Source organism: Dermacentor andersoni, chromosome 8 (genome assembly GCF_023375885.2).
Source record: "Dermacentor andersoni chromosome 8, qqDerAnde1_hic_scaffold, whole genome shotgun sequence".
In the NCBI taxonomy this organism is placed as follows: domain Eukaryota; kingdom Metazoa; phylum Arthropoda; class Arachnida; order Ixodida; family Ixodidae; genus Dermacentor; species Dermacentor andersoni.
The window spans coordinates 141,561,619-141,578,848 of NC_092821.1; the positions used below are offsets into that span (position 1 = coordinate 141,561,619).

General features: G+C 48.2%; 1 protein-coding gene across 1 annotated transcript in view; it reads right to left on the minus strand.

Annotated features, from left to right (window-relative positions):
* Nucleotides 1-17,230, minus strand: part of Myo10A (unconventional myosin 10A) — a 118,412-nt gene that overhangs the window by 46,022 nt on the left and 55,160 nt on the right. Inside the window, exons 15-23 of the mRNA XM_072284133.1 lie at nt 13,705-13,828; nt 11,341-11,516; nt 10,602-10,686; nt 9,273-9,698; nt 7,572-7,807; nt 2,733-2,896; nt 2,014-2,281; nt 1,929-1,962; nt 378-798 (exon numbers count right to left, since the gene is read on the minus strand). Of these exons, the coding sequence (XP_072140234.1) occupies nt 378-798; nt 1,929-1,962; nt 2,014-2,281; nt 2,733-2,896; nt 7,572-7,807; nt 9,273-9,698; nt 10,602-10,686; nt 11,341-11,516; nt 13,705-13,828 (1,934 nt within the window). The remainder of the gene's footprint in view (nt 1-377; nt 799-1,928; nt 1,963-2,013; nt 2,282-2,732; nt 2,897-7,571; nt 7,808-9,272; nt 9,699-10,601; nt 10,687-11,340; nt 11,517-13,704; nt 13,829-17,230) is intronic.

Consider the following 17,230-nt stretch of genomic DNA (forward strand, 5'->3'; position numbering starts at 1 on the left):
GAAGAAGCTTTGCTATGAGGAGAGGGGAGGGAGGGCATATCAGCAAGCGACTACTCCACTTCCTCATGGTGAGATTAGTAAGCAAGACACTCCGGGGATTACATTGACGCTGCATATCGCAGTGTACGGCTGGGCTGACAGAGTAAAATCGTGAATGTCACTGTATGTCACCGAGCAAGTGGTTGGGAGCGCAAATTTTTGTCAGCGTTTCCGAATGGCCGACCGGGTCTATAGGTGCTGCACTTGATGCGCAAGTGATGTGTACACGTATGAAGCCGAGCGACGGCATTAACAAGCGCGATTGAGAGAGGCGTCTTAATACACGCATAGGCCACACATATGGCGCGCGCAAAAACTGCACGGCTCTCGAGTCTCACCGGCGTTCCGAGGCTGCGACTCGATGGAGCGACGCGAGCGCACTCCCTCCATGCGACCTGCAGCGCCAACGGCAGCGGCCGCCGTGGGCACTACGGGCGGCGGCACCGGTATGGGCTCCCGAGACCGGCTGGGCGCCTTGCGGCTGGACACTCGCACGGGAGGTGCAGGGGGAGGGGTGGCCACGTCCGCCGGGTCCACCTCGTACGTGTTGACGCGACTCGGATGGTGAGGCCTGCGCACGATGTCAAGACAAACAATGAGCCGGAGGAGAAGAAAGTTTGTTAATATCCAGGCGGCCGTTTGGAGGACACGTAGCAGACGCAGACATTGCTTAGCCGCAGGCATATGAAGATGAATACACACTAGAAGCAGGAGCCACCATTTAATCGGTAGCATACGCGTGCACAACAACCGCCCGCCCTATACGGCCCGGCACACATGTTGTCGGACTGCTCCAGATAAGAGAGATCTCCGCCAGAATTAGCTGTGACCATATGTCACCTACATTGAAGACATTGGTTACCCCAAGCAATGACAGTCGAGCAACCGACACGATGCTCTTCCCCTGAAAGTTTTGACGTGAGGCGGGCATTTTTCGTCCCATGTAGCCCCCTTACCTGAACGACCGGCACCTCTTAAGGCCGAACAGCCATCCACTTTTAATACCCAGTTCTAAAGCGAAGGTTCTTCTTTTTCTTTTTCTTTTTTGCATATTCCCCCACTTTGCGAGTGCTGGTTGTTACTGCCTTGTCAATTGTATTATTTATATAACAACTTGGGTCACGGGGTATGCGTGAAACTCGACATGTACCACTGCGTAGGTGAAGATTCTTGACCAATCCTTTGGAATGCGTACGTTCATCTGTAGTGTCCCCTTAATTGTCAGGCCTTCTAGCCCAGCTTTATTCTCTAAAGTCAGCCAGAATCAGTGACAACCTAAGAATGCAGCGCCATCCATTTACCTTCACTCATACCAGTGACGTCCAAGCGGAGGCGAGCTTCTTTCAATATTGAGTGCGCCCCAATTCTGGCCAGCATTATAGACAGTCTACGTCGACAGCCTAAGAAAGCTTTGAGTCCATCAATGGAACGCATCTGGAACTGTCAGGACGACGTCTCTTAAACATAACGCCACCACGCGTCGACAAGAAAAAACTAAAAGAAAAAAGAACTCATGTTATCACGGTATTTGAGCACTTTGCAGGCGCAAAGAGGTGAAGAACACGACGTAATTCACATTGAGCGCACAAGAAAGCGTGAGTGCGTTTTTTTTTTTTTTTTGCGAGCAGACGACTTTCCCGTCTAGTTTCCAAGCCTTCTGCTGAGCCGCCATTTTGATTGGACGGCAATGTATAGACCACATCGTATTTGACTTCGACGCTGTCATTGCAAAGCTGTCTCTTTTAACGGCTTCGCCAGAATTGGAGCAAGACTAAAGATGGCCGTTGTCCCCTTATAGCTGTCTATTCAGCCCCCTATACGGCGAGTATTGGAACACGGCCATTGCACGATGTGTCTCTCGGGAACTATTTTTCGGAGCGCGGAGTCACAAAGAGCAGGTGCAGCGCGGTCTTGCGGGCGAAGCTCGTGCCGAATCATTCTTAGGCCGTCACCGAGAATAAGCTGAACACTCACGATGTCTCCGGCACGGGGGCCGCTCCGCGCGGGTCGTGCGAGACGAGGAAGTACGCCTTGCAGACCGGGAACGCCGGCGGCAGCTCGGTCTCCGAGATCAGGTCCAGCACGTAGTCGGCGCCGCAGAGGCCGTACGTGCTGGACTCGCCGTGCTCCAGGTCCACGGTCCAGCCGAACAGGTCGTCGATGCCCCGCGCCTGGATCAGCGGCGCCGCGAACTCCTCGCCCGTCGTCCACGAGTCGACGGCCACCAACGAAGGATCGGAGCCTGCGCGCATTATTGGGAAAAAGCGTGAGTTTGTGTGGACAGGCCGGTGCACGATTACCCCCATTCGGGACGTATACGCGCAGTGTCTTTGGATACGCACGGGGCACGTCCGAGAGGAGCGTCGAGGTTAAATCGCACAGAAAATCGTGCGCGCACAATTCGGCACAACCTGCTCTCGGAAAGACCAAATTTGCAGTTTATTCCCTCCCTTTTAGGAGAAACCAGACAAGTAACAGTGCAAAGTGTTGTATTAAATCATCCGGACCATAAAAATGCGATTTTAGCGCAACATTTGAGCAAGAATAACGCAGAGGTTAGCGCAACATATATTACAACTTGAAGGGAATAACGCAGGTCTCTGTATAGTTCTTCTACTCGGTGTTCAATGTGGTCGACCGTCGTCACTTCGTTACAGCGAGTGATACGCAGACGCGAGGTTAAGGACACCCACCGTCGTGGAAGGCGGCGGGCAGCGCCATGCGGCACTTCTTGGCGTTCGCCTGCCACTCCAGCATGCAGGGCGGGTAGACGCGCGCGTCGCGTCCCTGAGACCGGAGCAGCTGCTGCTGGCAGTGGGCCGCGTAGCCGTCCTTGTCCCCGTGGTCCGACACGTACCTGCGCATCCACGGCACCATCGTCATCGTCGCTCCAGTGGACTCCTTCAATGCTAACGTCACATGTTGACACACATCAATGCCCGCACATGATTCCACATTAAGTAAAATCGAAACTTGATCGTCGTCACGATCTAGTAATCTGAACTGAGCTGAATCTTATTTACAACGATGTTGCAGGGGACCAGCGCATCCACGGCGCCATCGTCATCGCCACTCCAGTGGACTCCTTTAATGTTGACGTCACATTGTTAACCTACATAAATGCCCGCACATGATTCTACATTAATTAAGATCCAAAACATGATCGTCATGACTTAGTAAACTGAATTGAGCTGAATGTTATTTGCAACAGTGTTGCAGGACACCAGGAGGGGTATACCGTAAATGTCGACCTAGTGGACATGTCCATTTCGTCTGCTGTCGAAGCGCTGATTGGCTGAGGGCGCTTGTCTCCTTTTGACGCGTACCCAGCCCGGCCAATCAGAGATTCAGCAGCAGACGAAATGGACGTGTCAACTAGATGTACACGATATGGATACGAGATGGACATTTACGGAATACACCCTCCCCCCAGCCCCTCCGCCCCAGGCAAGAAGTTGAACAGCTGGAGAGGACCTGACGACGCGTGTATATACGTCAGCATAACGGTAGTTAAGAAGGTACAGTACAGTAACGCAATTTACATGGCGTGCATATAGTCATAAACGTGTATTTTCATGTTATACATACATATATACATGCATGCATACATACATACATATATATATATATATATATATATATATATATATATATATATATATATATATATTGTCACGTGGTGGTCACGTTGAAGAACACAGTAGCAACACTGTGAACGACTAAACTAAATTTTATTGGGCGAACCTGTGCCCACAAAACAGGCTACACTTATAGCACAACGATAGCGGCGAACACAGTCGGCGATCGTCGAAAAACTGATCAGCGGGCCAAGCGCGTCGGCTTTTATACAGCAGTCGTCGAATGTTCCAGACTAATCGTTGGGACCCGCGTGCCTTCCACAAAGTTCTACACCATTCGCGTCACGCGATGAAATCTGATAACACAAGGTTCGGCGACAACAGACAGCCGGATAGAAGCATCGATAACTTTCCAGAAGCTTCGGATACATGCAGGCGCGTCCCGCGCTGTGCGATAACATTTGTTAGGCGGCGAAACGAGGTCGCCCGATAAAAGATAAGTACACGCGTCAATATATAGTATACATACAAGGAACACTTTTGATGTTATCTGATGCCGCTTGCAGGGTATTACACAATAATGAAGCATGAACATGCATAACCACAAGAGTCATGAAAACAAACAAAAAAAAAAGAAATAAACACAGGATCACGTCATGGGAGCAAGAGATAAAGGGTATAGGCACTAAGGGTCAGTCACGGCAGACGTGTCCGTAAAGTAATTACTACTGGAAATAGGCTGTCAGTAAATGCTCAAACTTTTTTGTGTGTGTATCGCACTTATGCGCCCTCGCACTCGCTAAATGCTGATTCACGCAGCTCGTTCCACTCCCCTATACTGACGGGCAAGAACCATCTGTTAAATGTGGTGATATCCAGTATACATGCAAGCGCTTTACACTTAGAGGCTATTAAACGGTCGGTTGGAAGTGCGGTTATTTCTCGCCGTGGAGAGTACACTCGTGCTAAAGAAGAAGACAATACAATATTAATCGATTTAAAAAATTAGTTAACAAGACATTTAACTAAACAGTTGTGCGTCTGCTGGGCTATATCCGCAACTAAAATGTCGCTCCAGCGTGTAAAAAACGTTACTTATAGCTTTGCGTTTTCTCGGACTTAAACCAGTGTTTCAAAGTATGAAACTCCGCGCATCAAAAAGTTACACGTTGGGTTTTGTGGGGTTAACGTATATGAGAAACCCTTGTTCTTCACTTTACGGTTCACTAGCAAATTAAAAAAGGCAAGAGTTGAGAGGAGGGTGGGGAAGAGGGTAGGTGGAGGCATATTACAGGAAAGTTTAGTTTCTCGTTCTGCTGGGGGCAGCAGCTCTCACAAATGAATCGCGCATAAAAACGGGATCTTTTTCTGACACGTTATTGCCCAGTACCTAAGCCTCTTCTGGAGGGCCACGTACAGTCAACCACAAAAGTTTACGCACGACGCGTGGATCTCAAAAACCGTTCAATTTCCGAGCAGCCCGTAACACGTAGTCGGTAAAACCGAGAGTCACAATGTTGTTCACGCATACTAGTAGAGACTGTTATCAATGGGAATACCGCACGCTGCGTTGTCAGGCTGCGCAGAGACATTCACCTTTTTTTCTGAGATTTTGCGTTCGGTAAAAATATTGTGGCCGAGTGTAACATATGCATAGGACACGCATCAGTTTTTTACGACGTTAGAAGGCGGGAGGAAATTCGCGACGCACGCTTAAAGTGACCCACAACCGATAGCCCAGAAACGCGCTCTTTAATAAGTGTTTAGCACAACGTCATACCTGCGTTACATCCGATGCCCTCTTCTGCGTGTACTGTACGGCTGGTCCACACGGCGCATGCGCATATGGCAGGGGTTGCGACGCCACAGCGGTGCGCTGGTGTATTACACTGATCCAAGGTAAACGCAATGGACTGGGAAAACGTATGGCATGTATGCTATACGTACGGTCAAAAAAAACAAAACAAAGGAGGGAGAGTCTGAGGAACCCAGTGACGCGACGGGCGGTTCTGCGCCCCAAATACGTAGGAACGCATAGCAAGACAACGCGCTTGCTTGGCCAAGGGACACGTGTGTAAACACCGGGGAATCTTTATCGCCCACACGTCTTGCCCTCGTCAGCGCATTCGCGTGGGCACGCAGAGGAGAACTGCGCGAACCGCTATGCATATAAATATGCGCGTGCAGGCCGCGTTATGCCGTTGCTGATGAACTGGGTCGAGAACAACCAGCGTGGGGAAAAAAAAAAAGAATGAAAAGAGCGCAATTGCCTGCTACTGTCCCGAACTGTACACCGACTGATAAACAAATATATATAAAGAAGAAGAGACCGGTTCCTGCCACTACCACTTCAAAGCTTGCTCTCTGAAGCGAAAGCAGAAATTAATTGTTCCACTGTGAACTCCGGTATATACAGGGTGTTCCTACAATCATGCACCAAGATTTTAAAAAGAAAGCATATATGCAAGTACTCCGTAGCTGGACAGAAGCAAGGTAATGCCGTTTGCCGTCGCTTGGAGTTACTCATATCACTTTTTTCGCAGTCTGCTTAATTACTTAATTAGTCTTAACTAATTAATTAAGTTCAGAAGATTATATAGTTAGATGAAAAGCGTCAATGAGAAAATTGCACAGCAACATGAAAAACTTCCGATGCAGCTTTCTGTTGCTCAATAGTGCTACACAAAATTGTTTTTCCGAGCGTGGAAGAAGCCCGCGAATACACCCAAAATTGCCGTCTCACTGGTCCGCTCGTGGGACTTTGCTGGAACTTGAATTACTTGAATGCCCATAAGGAACGCAGGGGCTATGACAGGCGGTTTAATGCTGTGCTCCGGATGCATTCCGACGATCGGAGGTTCCTTAATGCGGACCCAAAGCTCACTACAAGAGTGTTTCTGCCTTTCTGCATCGGTATGGGGTTGTCGCGGTCTTGCAACGAACCCGCGACGTTGCGATCAACAGCAGGTTGCCATGGCAACTGCATGCCACTGCGGGAGGTTACCCGCGTTCATTTCATGTGTCATCCACAGGATTTAGCGGCATACAGGACCTACTGGCATGTTGTACCTAATGGCACAATGTACCTAATGGCATACTGCATACCCAATGGCATACTCTATAGCTGAACCTATATACGGGGCTATTAGATACACAGGCCGGGTCAAAAGCTTACGGCATGTGCGTTCCGCGAAAAAAGCAGATTGTCAGCCCAGTTTTGGTTACGCAGCCATTAAAACCCTACAGTGATATGCTGGTCACCTACAGTAATGTACGTGGCACATTATTCTTTTTTTTTTTTTATCGCATTTCACTTTCCCATAACCTTCCAACGCTGCCAGTACACGGCAAGGCGAACCTCTGAAGTGACCGCTCAAGAAAATCGGCGATCAATGTAATTGATGAAGCTGTAGACCTAATTACCGCATAGCTGTGGCGTCTTTCTTGCCGTTTAGACGTACGGGTAATGCTAAAAGTTAGAAAAAAAAAGAACAGATAGAAAACAATGAAAAATGCACACGTACACACAGCGAGCAAGCGGTAAGGCGCAGAAGCTGGCTCGGTGTCAGCGCAGGTGCGATTTGTCTATGTCCACAAAAGGCAATGTAAATTCTAGCCGTATATGAGAAGAAAGATTAAAGATATGTAGACGGAAACAACGAAATAAAGCAGATACAGAGCGAAGGCAAAGGAACTGACATTATCAAGGCGTGCTGCCCCCTTGGCCATTGCTATCGTGAATCCACTAACCACTGAAAAAAAAAGGTTCTTTACATTGAAGCTCAATTAACACAAGCCGAGTACGTGTCCCTGTGCTGCAGAAAGAATGTCGTTCTCTATTACAAAAAATTCGAACGAGAACGACGTTCACAGGAAGTTGGGGAGCTCTCGAAGTGATTATCGAAGCGGTCGACATTCCGTTAATCACACCTCGTGCAACAACACTCTACTCACTTGAGCAGGTACTTGTAGAGCAGGGGCGACGGGGCGAAGCACCCGAGGCAGTTGGCCATGAGCAGCCAGCCCCTCTGGCGGTTGGCCTCGTTGTCGTTCTGCCAGGTCTGGTTGGACAGCTGGCACAGCAGCTCGTCCCGCATGGGCCTCTCCTGGAGGGCGCGCTGCACCACGTAGTCGCCGAGCACCCGCTCCCGCCGACCGCTCAGGTGGCCGTCGTTCATGAAGCGGAGGATCTGCGCCGTCGTTTCGGACAACGCTCTTGAGGTCGCCCCACCCTCGGTGGCACACGCAACCGGCGAGTATAGTTGAGAGTTGAAGCGTATGGTGGTATAACGACGAGCAAAGGACTTCTTTCGTGCGTGATACCCTAAGTTCATACGCTAAGATGCCCTGCGGCAGAAAGGACGTTCCACATCCGCCGCCAAGGACTGTGAGTGGTGGCGCTGGCTAACGCTCCCATGGTTCTACTAGGAAAACAAACACCCAAGAGTGTGGATGGTGAAAAGGTGTCACCGTAGCTCAATTGGTAGAGCATCGCAAGCGAAATGATAAGGTTGTGGGATCGTTCCCCACCTGCGGCAAGTAGTTCTTTTCATCCACTTTCATTTGCGTTAATTTATCGTTTCTTTATTTCATTTATTAATCAAGTAATTTTCCCTATGTCGTCCTTGGTGTCAGTGTCTGTTGGCTTCTTATGATATGACTAATAAAAGATCGGGCCCCTCGGTTAACCCCCTTCTCGTTTCTACCCTAAATTTGTTAGTTGGTGGGACCGTTTGCGGGCGATCATGTGAACCGAGTCCTTATGTGTAGTTTGTCTTGTTTCTGTCCATGTTTCCTCTCCTCCAGCGTAGTGTAGCCAACCGTGCGCGCTGTTTGGTTAACCTCATAGCCTTTCCTCAGCCTCCCTCCGAAGAAATGAACCGATCGTGTCACTAAATAATCACTATCTCACTTGTCAACCGCTCCACGGACCAGTACAGGTGGACCACGAGAGTCCCAGGCAGCTACTGGACAACTTGAACAGTGTCAGCGACTCAATAAGTTTTTCGTCATTTGATCAGTGCTAAACACACCAGTGGATCGATCACGAGAGATTGATTGCTTTTTGTAAACACACACACACACACACACACACACACACACACACACACACACACACACACACACACACACGCTTCATATCTAATAATCTCATATGAACGCTACAGCGGTCGCATATAAAAACCCACCTGTTCCCACATATGACACGGGGGATATTTGAAAGCGAGCGGGTTTTTACATACAGCCCCTGCACGCTAATATAATGATATGGGACTTGCCCCATATGGTATATCTGAACATACGGGTGTTTTAATACCGCAACCCCAGTGCTCATATGGGGATCGCATGAATTTGCTTCGCATGGTTCGCGATGCTCAATTTTGTGTTGGCTAACGCCTCGCAAACGCCAATGCGGGGGCCCTGCGGCTTCGTCAAGCTGTCCATGTGGCTGCTTTTTCTGCATGCCCCTCGCGTCGTGTACTGATGCAAATAGACATCATTGTCATTGCCATTGTCATAGGATTGGCCTTACGTGATATATGGGGACACACGTTTTCATATTTGGGAGGGACCCCTGCGTTCAGACGGCGTTACTGGGCCGTGGCGTACGGTCTTTATTTTTTCCGGTAAGGGGCGGGGCAGGGAGTCACTGACCAGCTTGAAGAGCGCCAGGGACTCCTGGTGCTGCGCGTCCGAGCCCTTGGCCAGGAACGGCGTGCGTATCGGCTCCCGCTTCATGCCCCACACGTGCGACTTGAAGTAGATGCTGGTGAACTTGCTGAACGCGTGCTGGTCCACGTCGCCCGGCAGCTGGCGCGGCAGGAGCGTCAGGGGCGGCGTCACCCCCGCCGCCGCGGAGGAGGAACCGGAAGTGGAGGAGGAAGGGGCCCTGGCCACGGCGCCCGGGTATCCGGGCCAGTCGTCCAGCTTGCTGAGTATGAAGGCCAGCTCGGCCGGGATCTCGAGGTGGTTGACGCCGGCCACGGCCCGAGACGCTCGCTCGTCCCGAGCCATGCGCTCCTTGGCGCGCTCCAGGGCGAGGCGGTCGGCCTCTCGCTTGCGAGCCAGGATGGCCTTGATCTGCGCAGAGTCGACGCGGCGGCGAGGGAGGAAATTTTTATTATCGTTGAATTCGAGAAGAGTGGCCTTGAAGGCATTGCGGTGCAGCGAACAAGGTATACGGCATCTGCAAGTCACGAACGGAAGCTTACCGTTATCCTTGAAACATATATATAGATATATAATTAGCTTGAATTTGGTGGGGTTTGGTTACGTTAAGTACACTGCCAGTGTTGACCTATAGGGTTGGAACTTCGAGTTTAACAATGAGTTTAGAGAGGGTTAAGTTATGTTTGGGCTAGGTTTAGTTGGGTAAGCTGCCAGTAATATACCTACAAGAAAGCAAGACAAAAATTAAAAAATAATAAAAGAAAGCTTTAGAAAACGCTATGGACCACGCAACAAGCGATGGAACAGAAGATCATGGGTGTAACGATAAAAGACAGGAAGAAGGCGGAATTTATCAGGAAGAAGATGGATTTAGCTGATAATCTGGCTGAGATGAGGAGTAAGAAACGGCGTTCGGCACGTGTCCTGTATGGCGAATAGCGGGTAACCGCTAATCTGCTGGGTTAACATAATGGGATGCCAAGGGAAGGGAAACGCAGTCGAGAACGACAAGCGATTAGGTGGTAGAATGAGATCATAAAATTTGCAGTCTTAAAGCAGGCGTCAGCTGACACAAGGCGGGGATATTATATACGTCAGCTGACTATACATTCACCATCCGACAGCAATCCAAATTCAAACGCTAGGGGTCCACATACTTAAAGTCAAACGGCCACCATCTGGTATATGATTTATGTTCACAAAAAGTGAAATGGTTGACTACCACCTAGGACATTCTTTTCACATCAAGGGAGCATGACACTCGGCGCACAAAAGTTGGCTTCATCCCGCGCGAAAGGGCCTTTGCACCCTCACCTTGTCGTATTCCCTCTTCTGCCGGAGCATCCTGTAGTTGGCCTGGGCCCGGACGACGCCTCGTCGAATCGTGCGGTAGCGGCTCCTGCAGAAAACGAGCGTTTGCCACATCTTTAGAGAAGAAGTGAAAGTTTCTCTTCGAACTGCGAGTCGCATTTAAAGACGTCTGAAAAACGTAGTTGCTTGGCCGAACCAAACAAATCCATATTTGTCCCGCACTCCGTCGTACTGCGTGGCAAACCAATGAAAACTCCTCAGCGCTTCCCTGAAAACTCCGGCATTTGCGAAGAATACGGAGTCTACAGCATCGTGTGGGCCTCATTCTTGCACGTGAGAATTCTGCGGTTAGCATCGTGCACCGCAGAAATTCGCGGCCTTTGTTATACGACGAGAACTTTTCGACAGAGACGGTTAGTTTTACTGTTAGTAAACGTCTATTGAACGTCTATTAAACGTCTGTTAAACTTCTATTAAACAGTAACCTACTAGGTAACTATTAGTAAACGTTTGTTAAACGTCTATTAAGCAGTAAACGACTAGTTTACTGTTAGTAAACGTCTATTAAACAGTAAACGGCTAGTTTACTCTTAGTAAACGTCTATTAAACAGTAAACGTCTAGTTTACTGTTAGTAAACATTTCTATCATGACTGAGACGTCAACCTGGCATCCTTCTTTCTAAATGATCGGGCAGCTTTGAACGTTTCACGCGATATACGCTACAGGTGGGTCCCACGCACCTCGCGGCGTATCCGCGGTACGCGGCCTGTATCCGCAGCGCGGCGGCCCGCATGGCCGTGTACTGCCTTCGGGCCAGGTAGCCCCGCACGTGTCGCTGGATGACCACGATGGAGGCGCGCAGGAGGGCCACGCGTTCTTGCTCCAGGTACTGCTCGAGGGCTTCGCGCACGAACACCTGCAGACGCGAGAGGAGTAAGGCACACAACACCATGCAGCTAGCACCCTCTCCTAGTAGTTCGAAAAGGCTCTGATATAAGAGGCAGTTTAGTATAAGGAGCTCCAATCTAAATTTGGAAAGGCGGCAGCGCCAAAAAAAAAAGGACACGGATGGAGACGAGACGACAAGGACGAGAACGACAAGGACAAGGACCACAAAAAAAAAAAAAAGAAAGCCCAGAAGACTCGTCTCCGTCCGAGTCTTTTTCAAACACGTACGCACCAACACGGCCAATTCGCCAAATTAATCAAGTTCACTCCGATATAAATACATGGGAACAGAGAAATCGTTTTTCTTGGCAACCACTGCTCCGATATCGATGAGCTTTGTAAATTAAAAATTAAATTATGGGGTTTTACGTGCCAAAACAACTTTCTGATTATGAGGCACGCCGTAGTGGAGGACTCCGGTAATTTCGACTATCTGGGGTTCTTTAACGTGCACCTAAATCTAAGCACACGGGTGTTTTCGCATTTCGCCCCCATCGGAATGCGGCCGCCGTGGCCGGGATTCGATCCCGCGACCTCGTGCTCAGGATGAGCTTTGTAGCACTGGAAATATATATATATATATATATATATATATATATGGACTGTAGAAAGATTTTTTTAGGCCTTCAACAATTTTATAAAAAATGTTGGAAATGTCAAAATTAAAAAAGAAATGAAGTATCAAGCTCACTACTGTAGCTCGGCAATAAAACATATGACAATTCTGCATACCAAACCTAACAATACATCTAAAGCGGACAAAATTGATGTATCGTACACCGCTTTTAATATACCCCTAATTTCTGAGTAGAGCTTTTGCAAAACCCTCGTAAGCTTTGTAACGATTTCACGTAAGATGCAGATTCATATATCAAATTTGTCCGCTCCAGAGGCCCTAACAGGTTGAGATCACAGAATTTCGGTATCTATTTTTGGTGCAGTTACCAATTTGTAAACGCCGTGCATTATTAAGGCGAAAGCCTGAAGTGACCCGTCGCAATGACTGACACCCGAAAAAAGCGGCGTCTAGTCCGGTGACACAAAAAATATCATCATCAGGAATGGGTCATGCCCCGTAAGCAAGCAGAGGTGCAATGGCTGAATACGAATGGAGACATGAAAGAAAGGACGAGATAAAGATGGAAAGAGAGAAGGAAAGAACGAAAATAACAGACAGAAAGAATGAAAGAGAACGAAAAAAGGAAAGAAAAAAGGAAAAAAAGAGATAACTAAATAAAGAACGAAACCTTTAGGTAGTGTATTAAGTGGTCGAATGTCTCGTTGAGGAGGTGGACCTACAGCGCCATACGTTTACTTCACACTGCGGCTCGTTATGTCTTGTGAGAAGTCTGGCCCCACAGATCGTATAGCGTAAGGCATTACCACGTGTGCAGCAGGCTTTCACCTTCGCCTGCTACAGGTGTGCAACATGCTGCCTATTTTTTTTTTCTTTTTTTACACTGACCGATTCGCAGGACGCTTGTAATGAATTTCAGATCATAAATCAGAATTCGGTTCCCTAATGTCACTAGAATTTAAGTTTCTCACTCTACTGCAACAAAGCAACAAACTTTATTCAGATCAGTCCAGCTGTTATCCTTTGGGAACATTTCTGCGTTTTACATGCGTTTGAATAGGGAAATCAGAATTGGCCTCGAGCTAAAGCTTCCTCTTGAAAGCACACATTGTAAACCTTGCAGGACAAGAGAGCAAATGCCACACTAAATTTTCCACACCAATTGGTCGTGACGTTCCGATTTTCTTACAGCCTCCTCTCCGTTCCAGTTAACCGTTTATTGAGGGACAAAAACTGCAGAGTGTTCAACGAACGAGAGGTCTAACCTAGCAAACTTCGAGAACAGTGCCTTCTACGAAATAGCGCAAAGGTCGAGCAATCGCATCGACATCTGTGACGTCAACAAGGTTGGCACTTGGGCAAGTTTACACAAATCCGCAGTGAAGTAATACAGACGAGAACCAAGAGAGAAATTGTCAGCTCTTGTAGCGTCGATTCCTTTTCCGAGCTTGCCTCACACGCTATACTTTGATTTCTTTGTGAATACGTGAGGTCACACTGACACTCGCGTCCCAGATTGTGCACGCAGATGTAGAAGCCCACCTCAATATTCGGTAAATGTGCCTGACACTACGCCCACCTTTGTGGTGCCCAGTTGGAAGGCGTCTGACAGCGCGGAGGGCACCTGATCCAGCACTGCCCGGCACACGTCCTTGGCGGACGCGCCTCGGGCCAAACGGTTGGGGGGCACCAGGCATCGGTACCTGCAAGGATTGACGTCACCAGAATGTGACGACGTACTCGCACAAGAAGTAGACATACAGCCATGCAGAGATCAATCATGTTCCTGTCACGCGTATGAAACAAAACGACGCATTCCCAATATTTGTGGCAGCGCTGGTATCGGTGCCGTTAACGTCGGAAGTGTCTGTACCAAATCTGACAGTATCAGCTTTACAGTGACAGTGGCAAATTAGGAGCGTCAGTGGCAAACTGCGAGTGTTATAACTAAACTGGCAGTGGTAGAGAAAAACTGGCACTGTTTGTTTGTGTCCATTAACTATAACAGTGTCCTCTTGCCTCATTGGTGGGGGGTGTAGTGCCAAGCTATCAGTGTAAGTGCCAAACTGACAATGTCAATGGCACAACGGCAGAGGTGTTATCCAATTGGCAGAGTACAGTGCCATTCTGACAATTTCAGCAACAAACTGCGTAATCAGCAAAGCCAGCGTGATGCTGGTGACGCAAAACTGGCATTGTTATCGCCATGGTGACACTGGCAATGCCACACTGACAGTGTCAGTGCCCCACTTGCAGTGGTAGTGCCAAACTGGCAACGCCTATGCCACAATGGCAGTGTTAATGTAAAATTGGCAGTGTCAGTGGCAAACTGACAGTTTGGCCCTACCACTGCAGCTGACCCAACTGGCATCGTCACGGTCGAACTCGAAGTGCCAGTGCCACACTCTGGAAGCGTCCAACTGGCTATGTCACAACCATAGTGGCTGTGATGATGCCAAACTGACAATATCAGTGGCACACCTGCGTTGGTAGCACCAAACTCGCAGCGAGAGTGCCATATATCCAAAGGCAGTCAGGCTCTCACGTAAACAGTCTAAAAAAACACTGGAGACATTTCATGTGAACCGAGATGCACCTCAAGGAAACAAAACAAAAAAGAAAAAGAAAGCCTTAAGACGAAACGAAATGATGTACGCAAAATTTTCAAAGGTAAAGACGAGAAAACGCTAGACATTGGATAAATACTTGTCGGAGGAAGTTAAAGAATGAAACGACACCTGGGTTCACAATTTACCCTGAATGACTGCGTTCTTTTTGAAGAATATTTGCCCTAGAAGCCATCGTTCTTTTGCTACTACGGTGCATGTGATTGCGCTCTCACTGACAAGCATAAAAATTCCTTATTTGTTTCTCAAACCTGTTCTCTGAACCATTGTTGTTTGATCCTAGCGAAAATCTCGCACGCTCGACAAAAAAAGAAAAGGTGCTCGTTTTATGATTGCTATATTTCCGTACAACGCTCAATGCGGTATTTATACATTTTCCCTCCACGTAACTTTCTACATTTCTCTTTTCTTCTGTCCATTTGCACATAGTTATAATGTTTATGTGCACATCACCCGAGTGCCGAGCCTTCTATCCTCCTGTATACTAGAATGTTGAATGCAAAGGTACAAAACCTTCGTCAGATACAAGCCTGAATACTCGGCCCTCCTTCACCTGCTTTATCTCACACATGACTGAAGACCAGTTGAAGAGGTAAAAACAGCAAACTCAGAGCTAAGAACTTTCTGGTGTCTGCTAGGACCAGTATTGATTGTTTTTCTTAGCTTTCTCGTCAACGCCTGCCAAGCAACAGAAACGACAGCAACAGGAGTGTGTACAATACAATTGTTGCACGGGGCATACAAAGGATCTCCGTCGCGTACTGGCTAGCATATTTACAACTGGTGGCTCCCGTTCATTTTGTGAACAGGAAGCAGGACAAATGGAATAAACAGAAGCAGACTACACTGGAAGGCTAGGATGACGGCACGACGTTTGCGATAGGGCCAGTTCTTCTACCTCTGTTTTCAAGCCCTTGACAAGGGCCGTAAACAATGACAGCGTTAGCGAGAATCGTAGCAACAGTAACGATGGCCGGTGTGAGAATATTTCTCACGCAAGGAAGCATCTCGAAGAGCACGCGGCTGACGAGCACCGAACGTCAAGTCGAATGAGGCACGAACAAACAAGACGCTCACGCACAAAAGCAAATCTCCCGCCTTGGCCGCGCACGGAAGGCGAGAGTCAGGGAATCCTGCCACGAATAATTGCATCGCCGCGAAAGGGGAAGTCGACGATTAGGGGGAGAGGAGGACGTAATGGATGCGCGGGAAAACGGAAGGCGACGAGACAAAAGAAAGTGCATTAAAAAGATATCATGTTAGAAAAAGGAAGAAACATAGTTACAGAAAAAAACTCTCTCGGTAAAAGCGCTGTCGGTGGTGCGGTGCTTTTCTTAGCTGCTGGAGCCGAAATTTCGACCGGCGGGCAGAAGAAAAGCGTTACTTTAAGCGTTAAGCAGGAACCGACGTATGGGCCTCTGCGGCGAAATTAAAACAAGTCTCTCGGGTCAGTGAATGCTTGCATGTACGTACGCGGGTGTAGACAGTTTAACCTCCGTATGTGGGACAGTGGTGGGGGAAACCCGGTTGAACTGTCTCTTTTGATCCTGGGCCCAAGCACCAAAACATCGAGAGTACAACCAGTAAGACGACATAAAAAAAAAAGAAACAACTAAAATTTCTTTGCTCCTATACAGCCTCGTTTCCTTGCGCAAAAAAAGTGCAGCGTTTACATACGTACATTGCCCTCGGTATTTACTCTGACTATTCAAATAACTAAAAAAAAAAGAAGAGTGAGGAAGGGCCAGAACAATAAAAGGCTCTACGCAGTCCACACAAAGACAGCCACAGCTACAAGGAAGAATACTTTATTTCAGCAACCGCACAACGATTCCCGGCCTCTGCCGTAAGTTATAACTGTATGTGATTTAACGTCCCAAGGCGACATACGGGCTATGAAAGGCGCAGCAGTGGATTTCGACCACCTGTGACTATTTAACTTGCACATAAATATAAACTAACGCGCACATAAACGTATCCAGCATCCCGGATTCATGCGCGCGTCATGTTAGCTACGAGACTACCCAGCACCCCTTAAGGGGTGCTGGGTAGTTTCGTGGATGGTTGCAGGGTGCTAATTAAGGCGCTACCAAGCGCCCTTTAGGGTGCCGGTTAACACATTTACCTTTAAGGGATAAGCAGAATCATTGACGAGGACAAAGCCTTTATTTTGCCGACATCTTGTGTCAAGCAAACGCGTTCGTACGATAGACAAAGGGCACGAGAACTGCACCAAATAAATTATTTGCAGCTATCGCTGTGGAAATTATCGTGTCACACACTTCGGTGCTAACCGAGCGGTCACAATTACTACACGGTTTTGAACCGCGGCTCCTCTCATAGCAGATGTAGTTTGAGTCGCCCTCAGGTACAGTAACTTTTTTTATAGCCTTTAGTGTTAAGGCTGTTAGTTATGGAACCAAGAGCCGGAACCTTTGGGTGCAAAAGTTTTTACTTCGCACACAAGCGTGTTTTCTG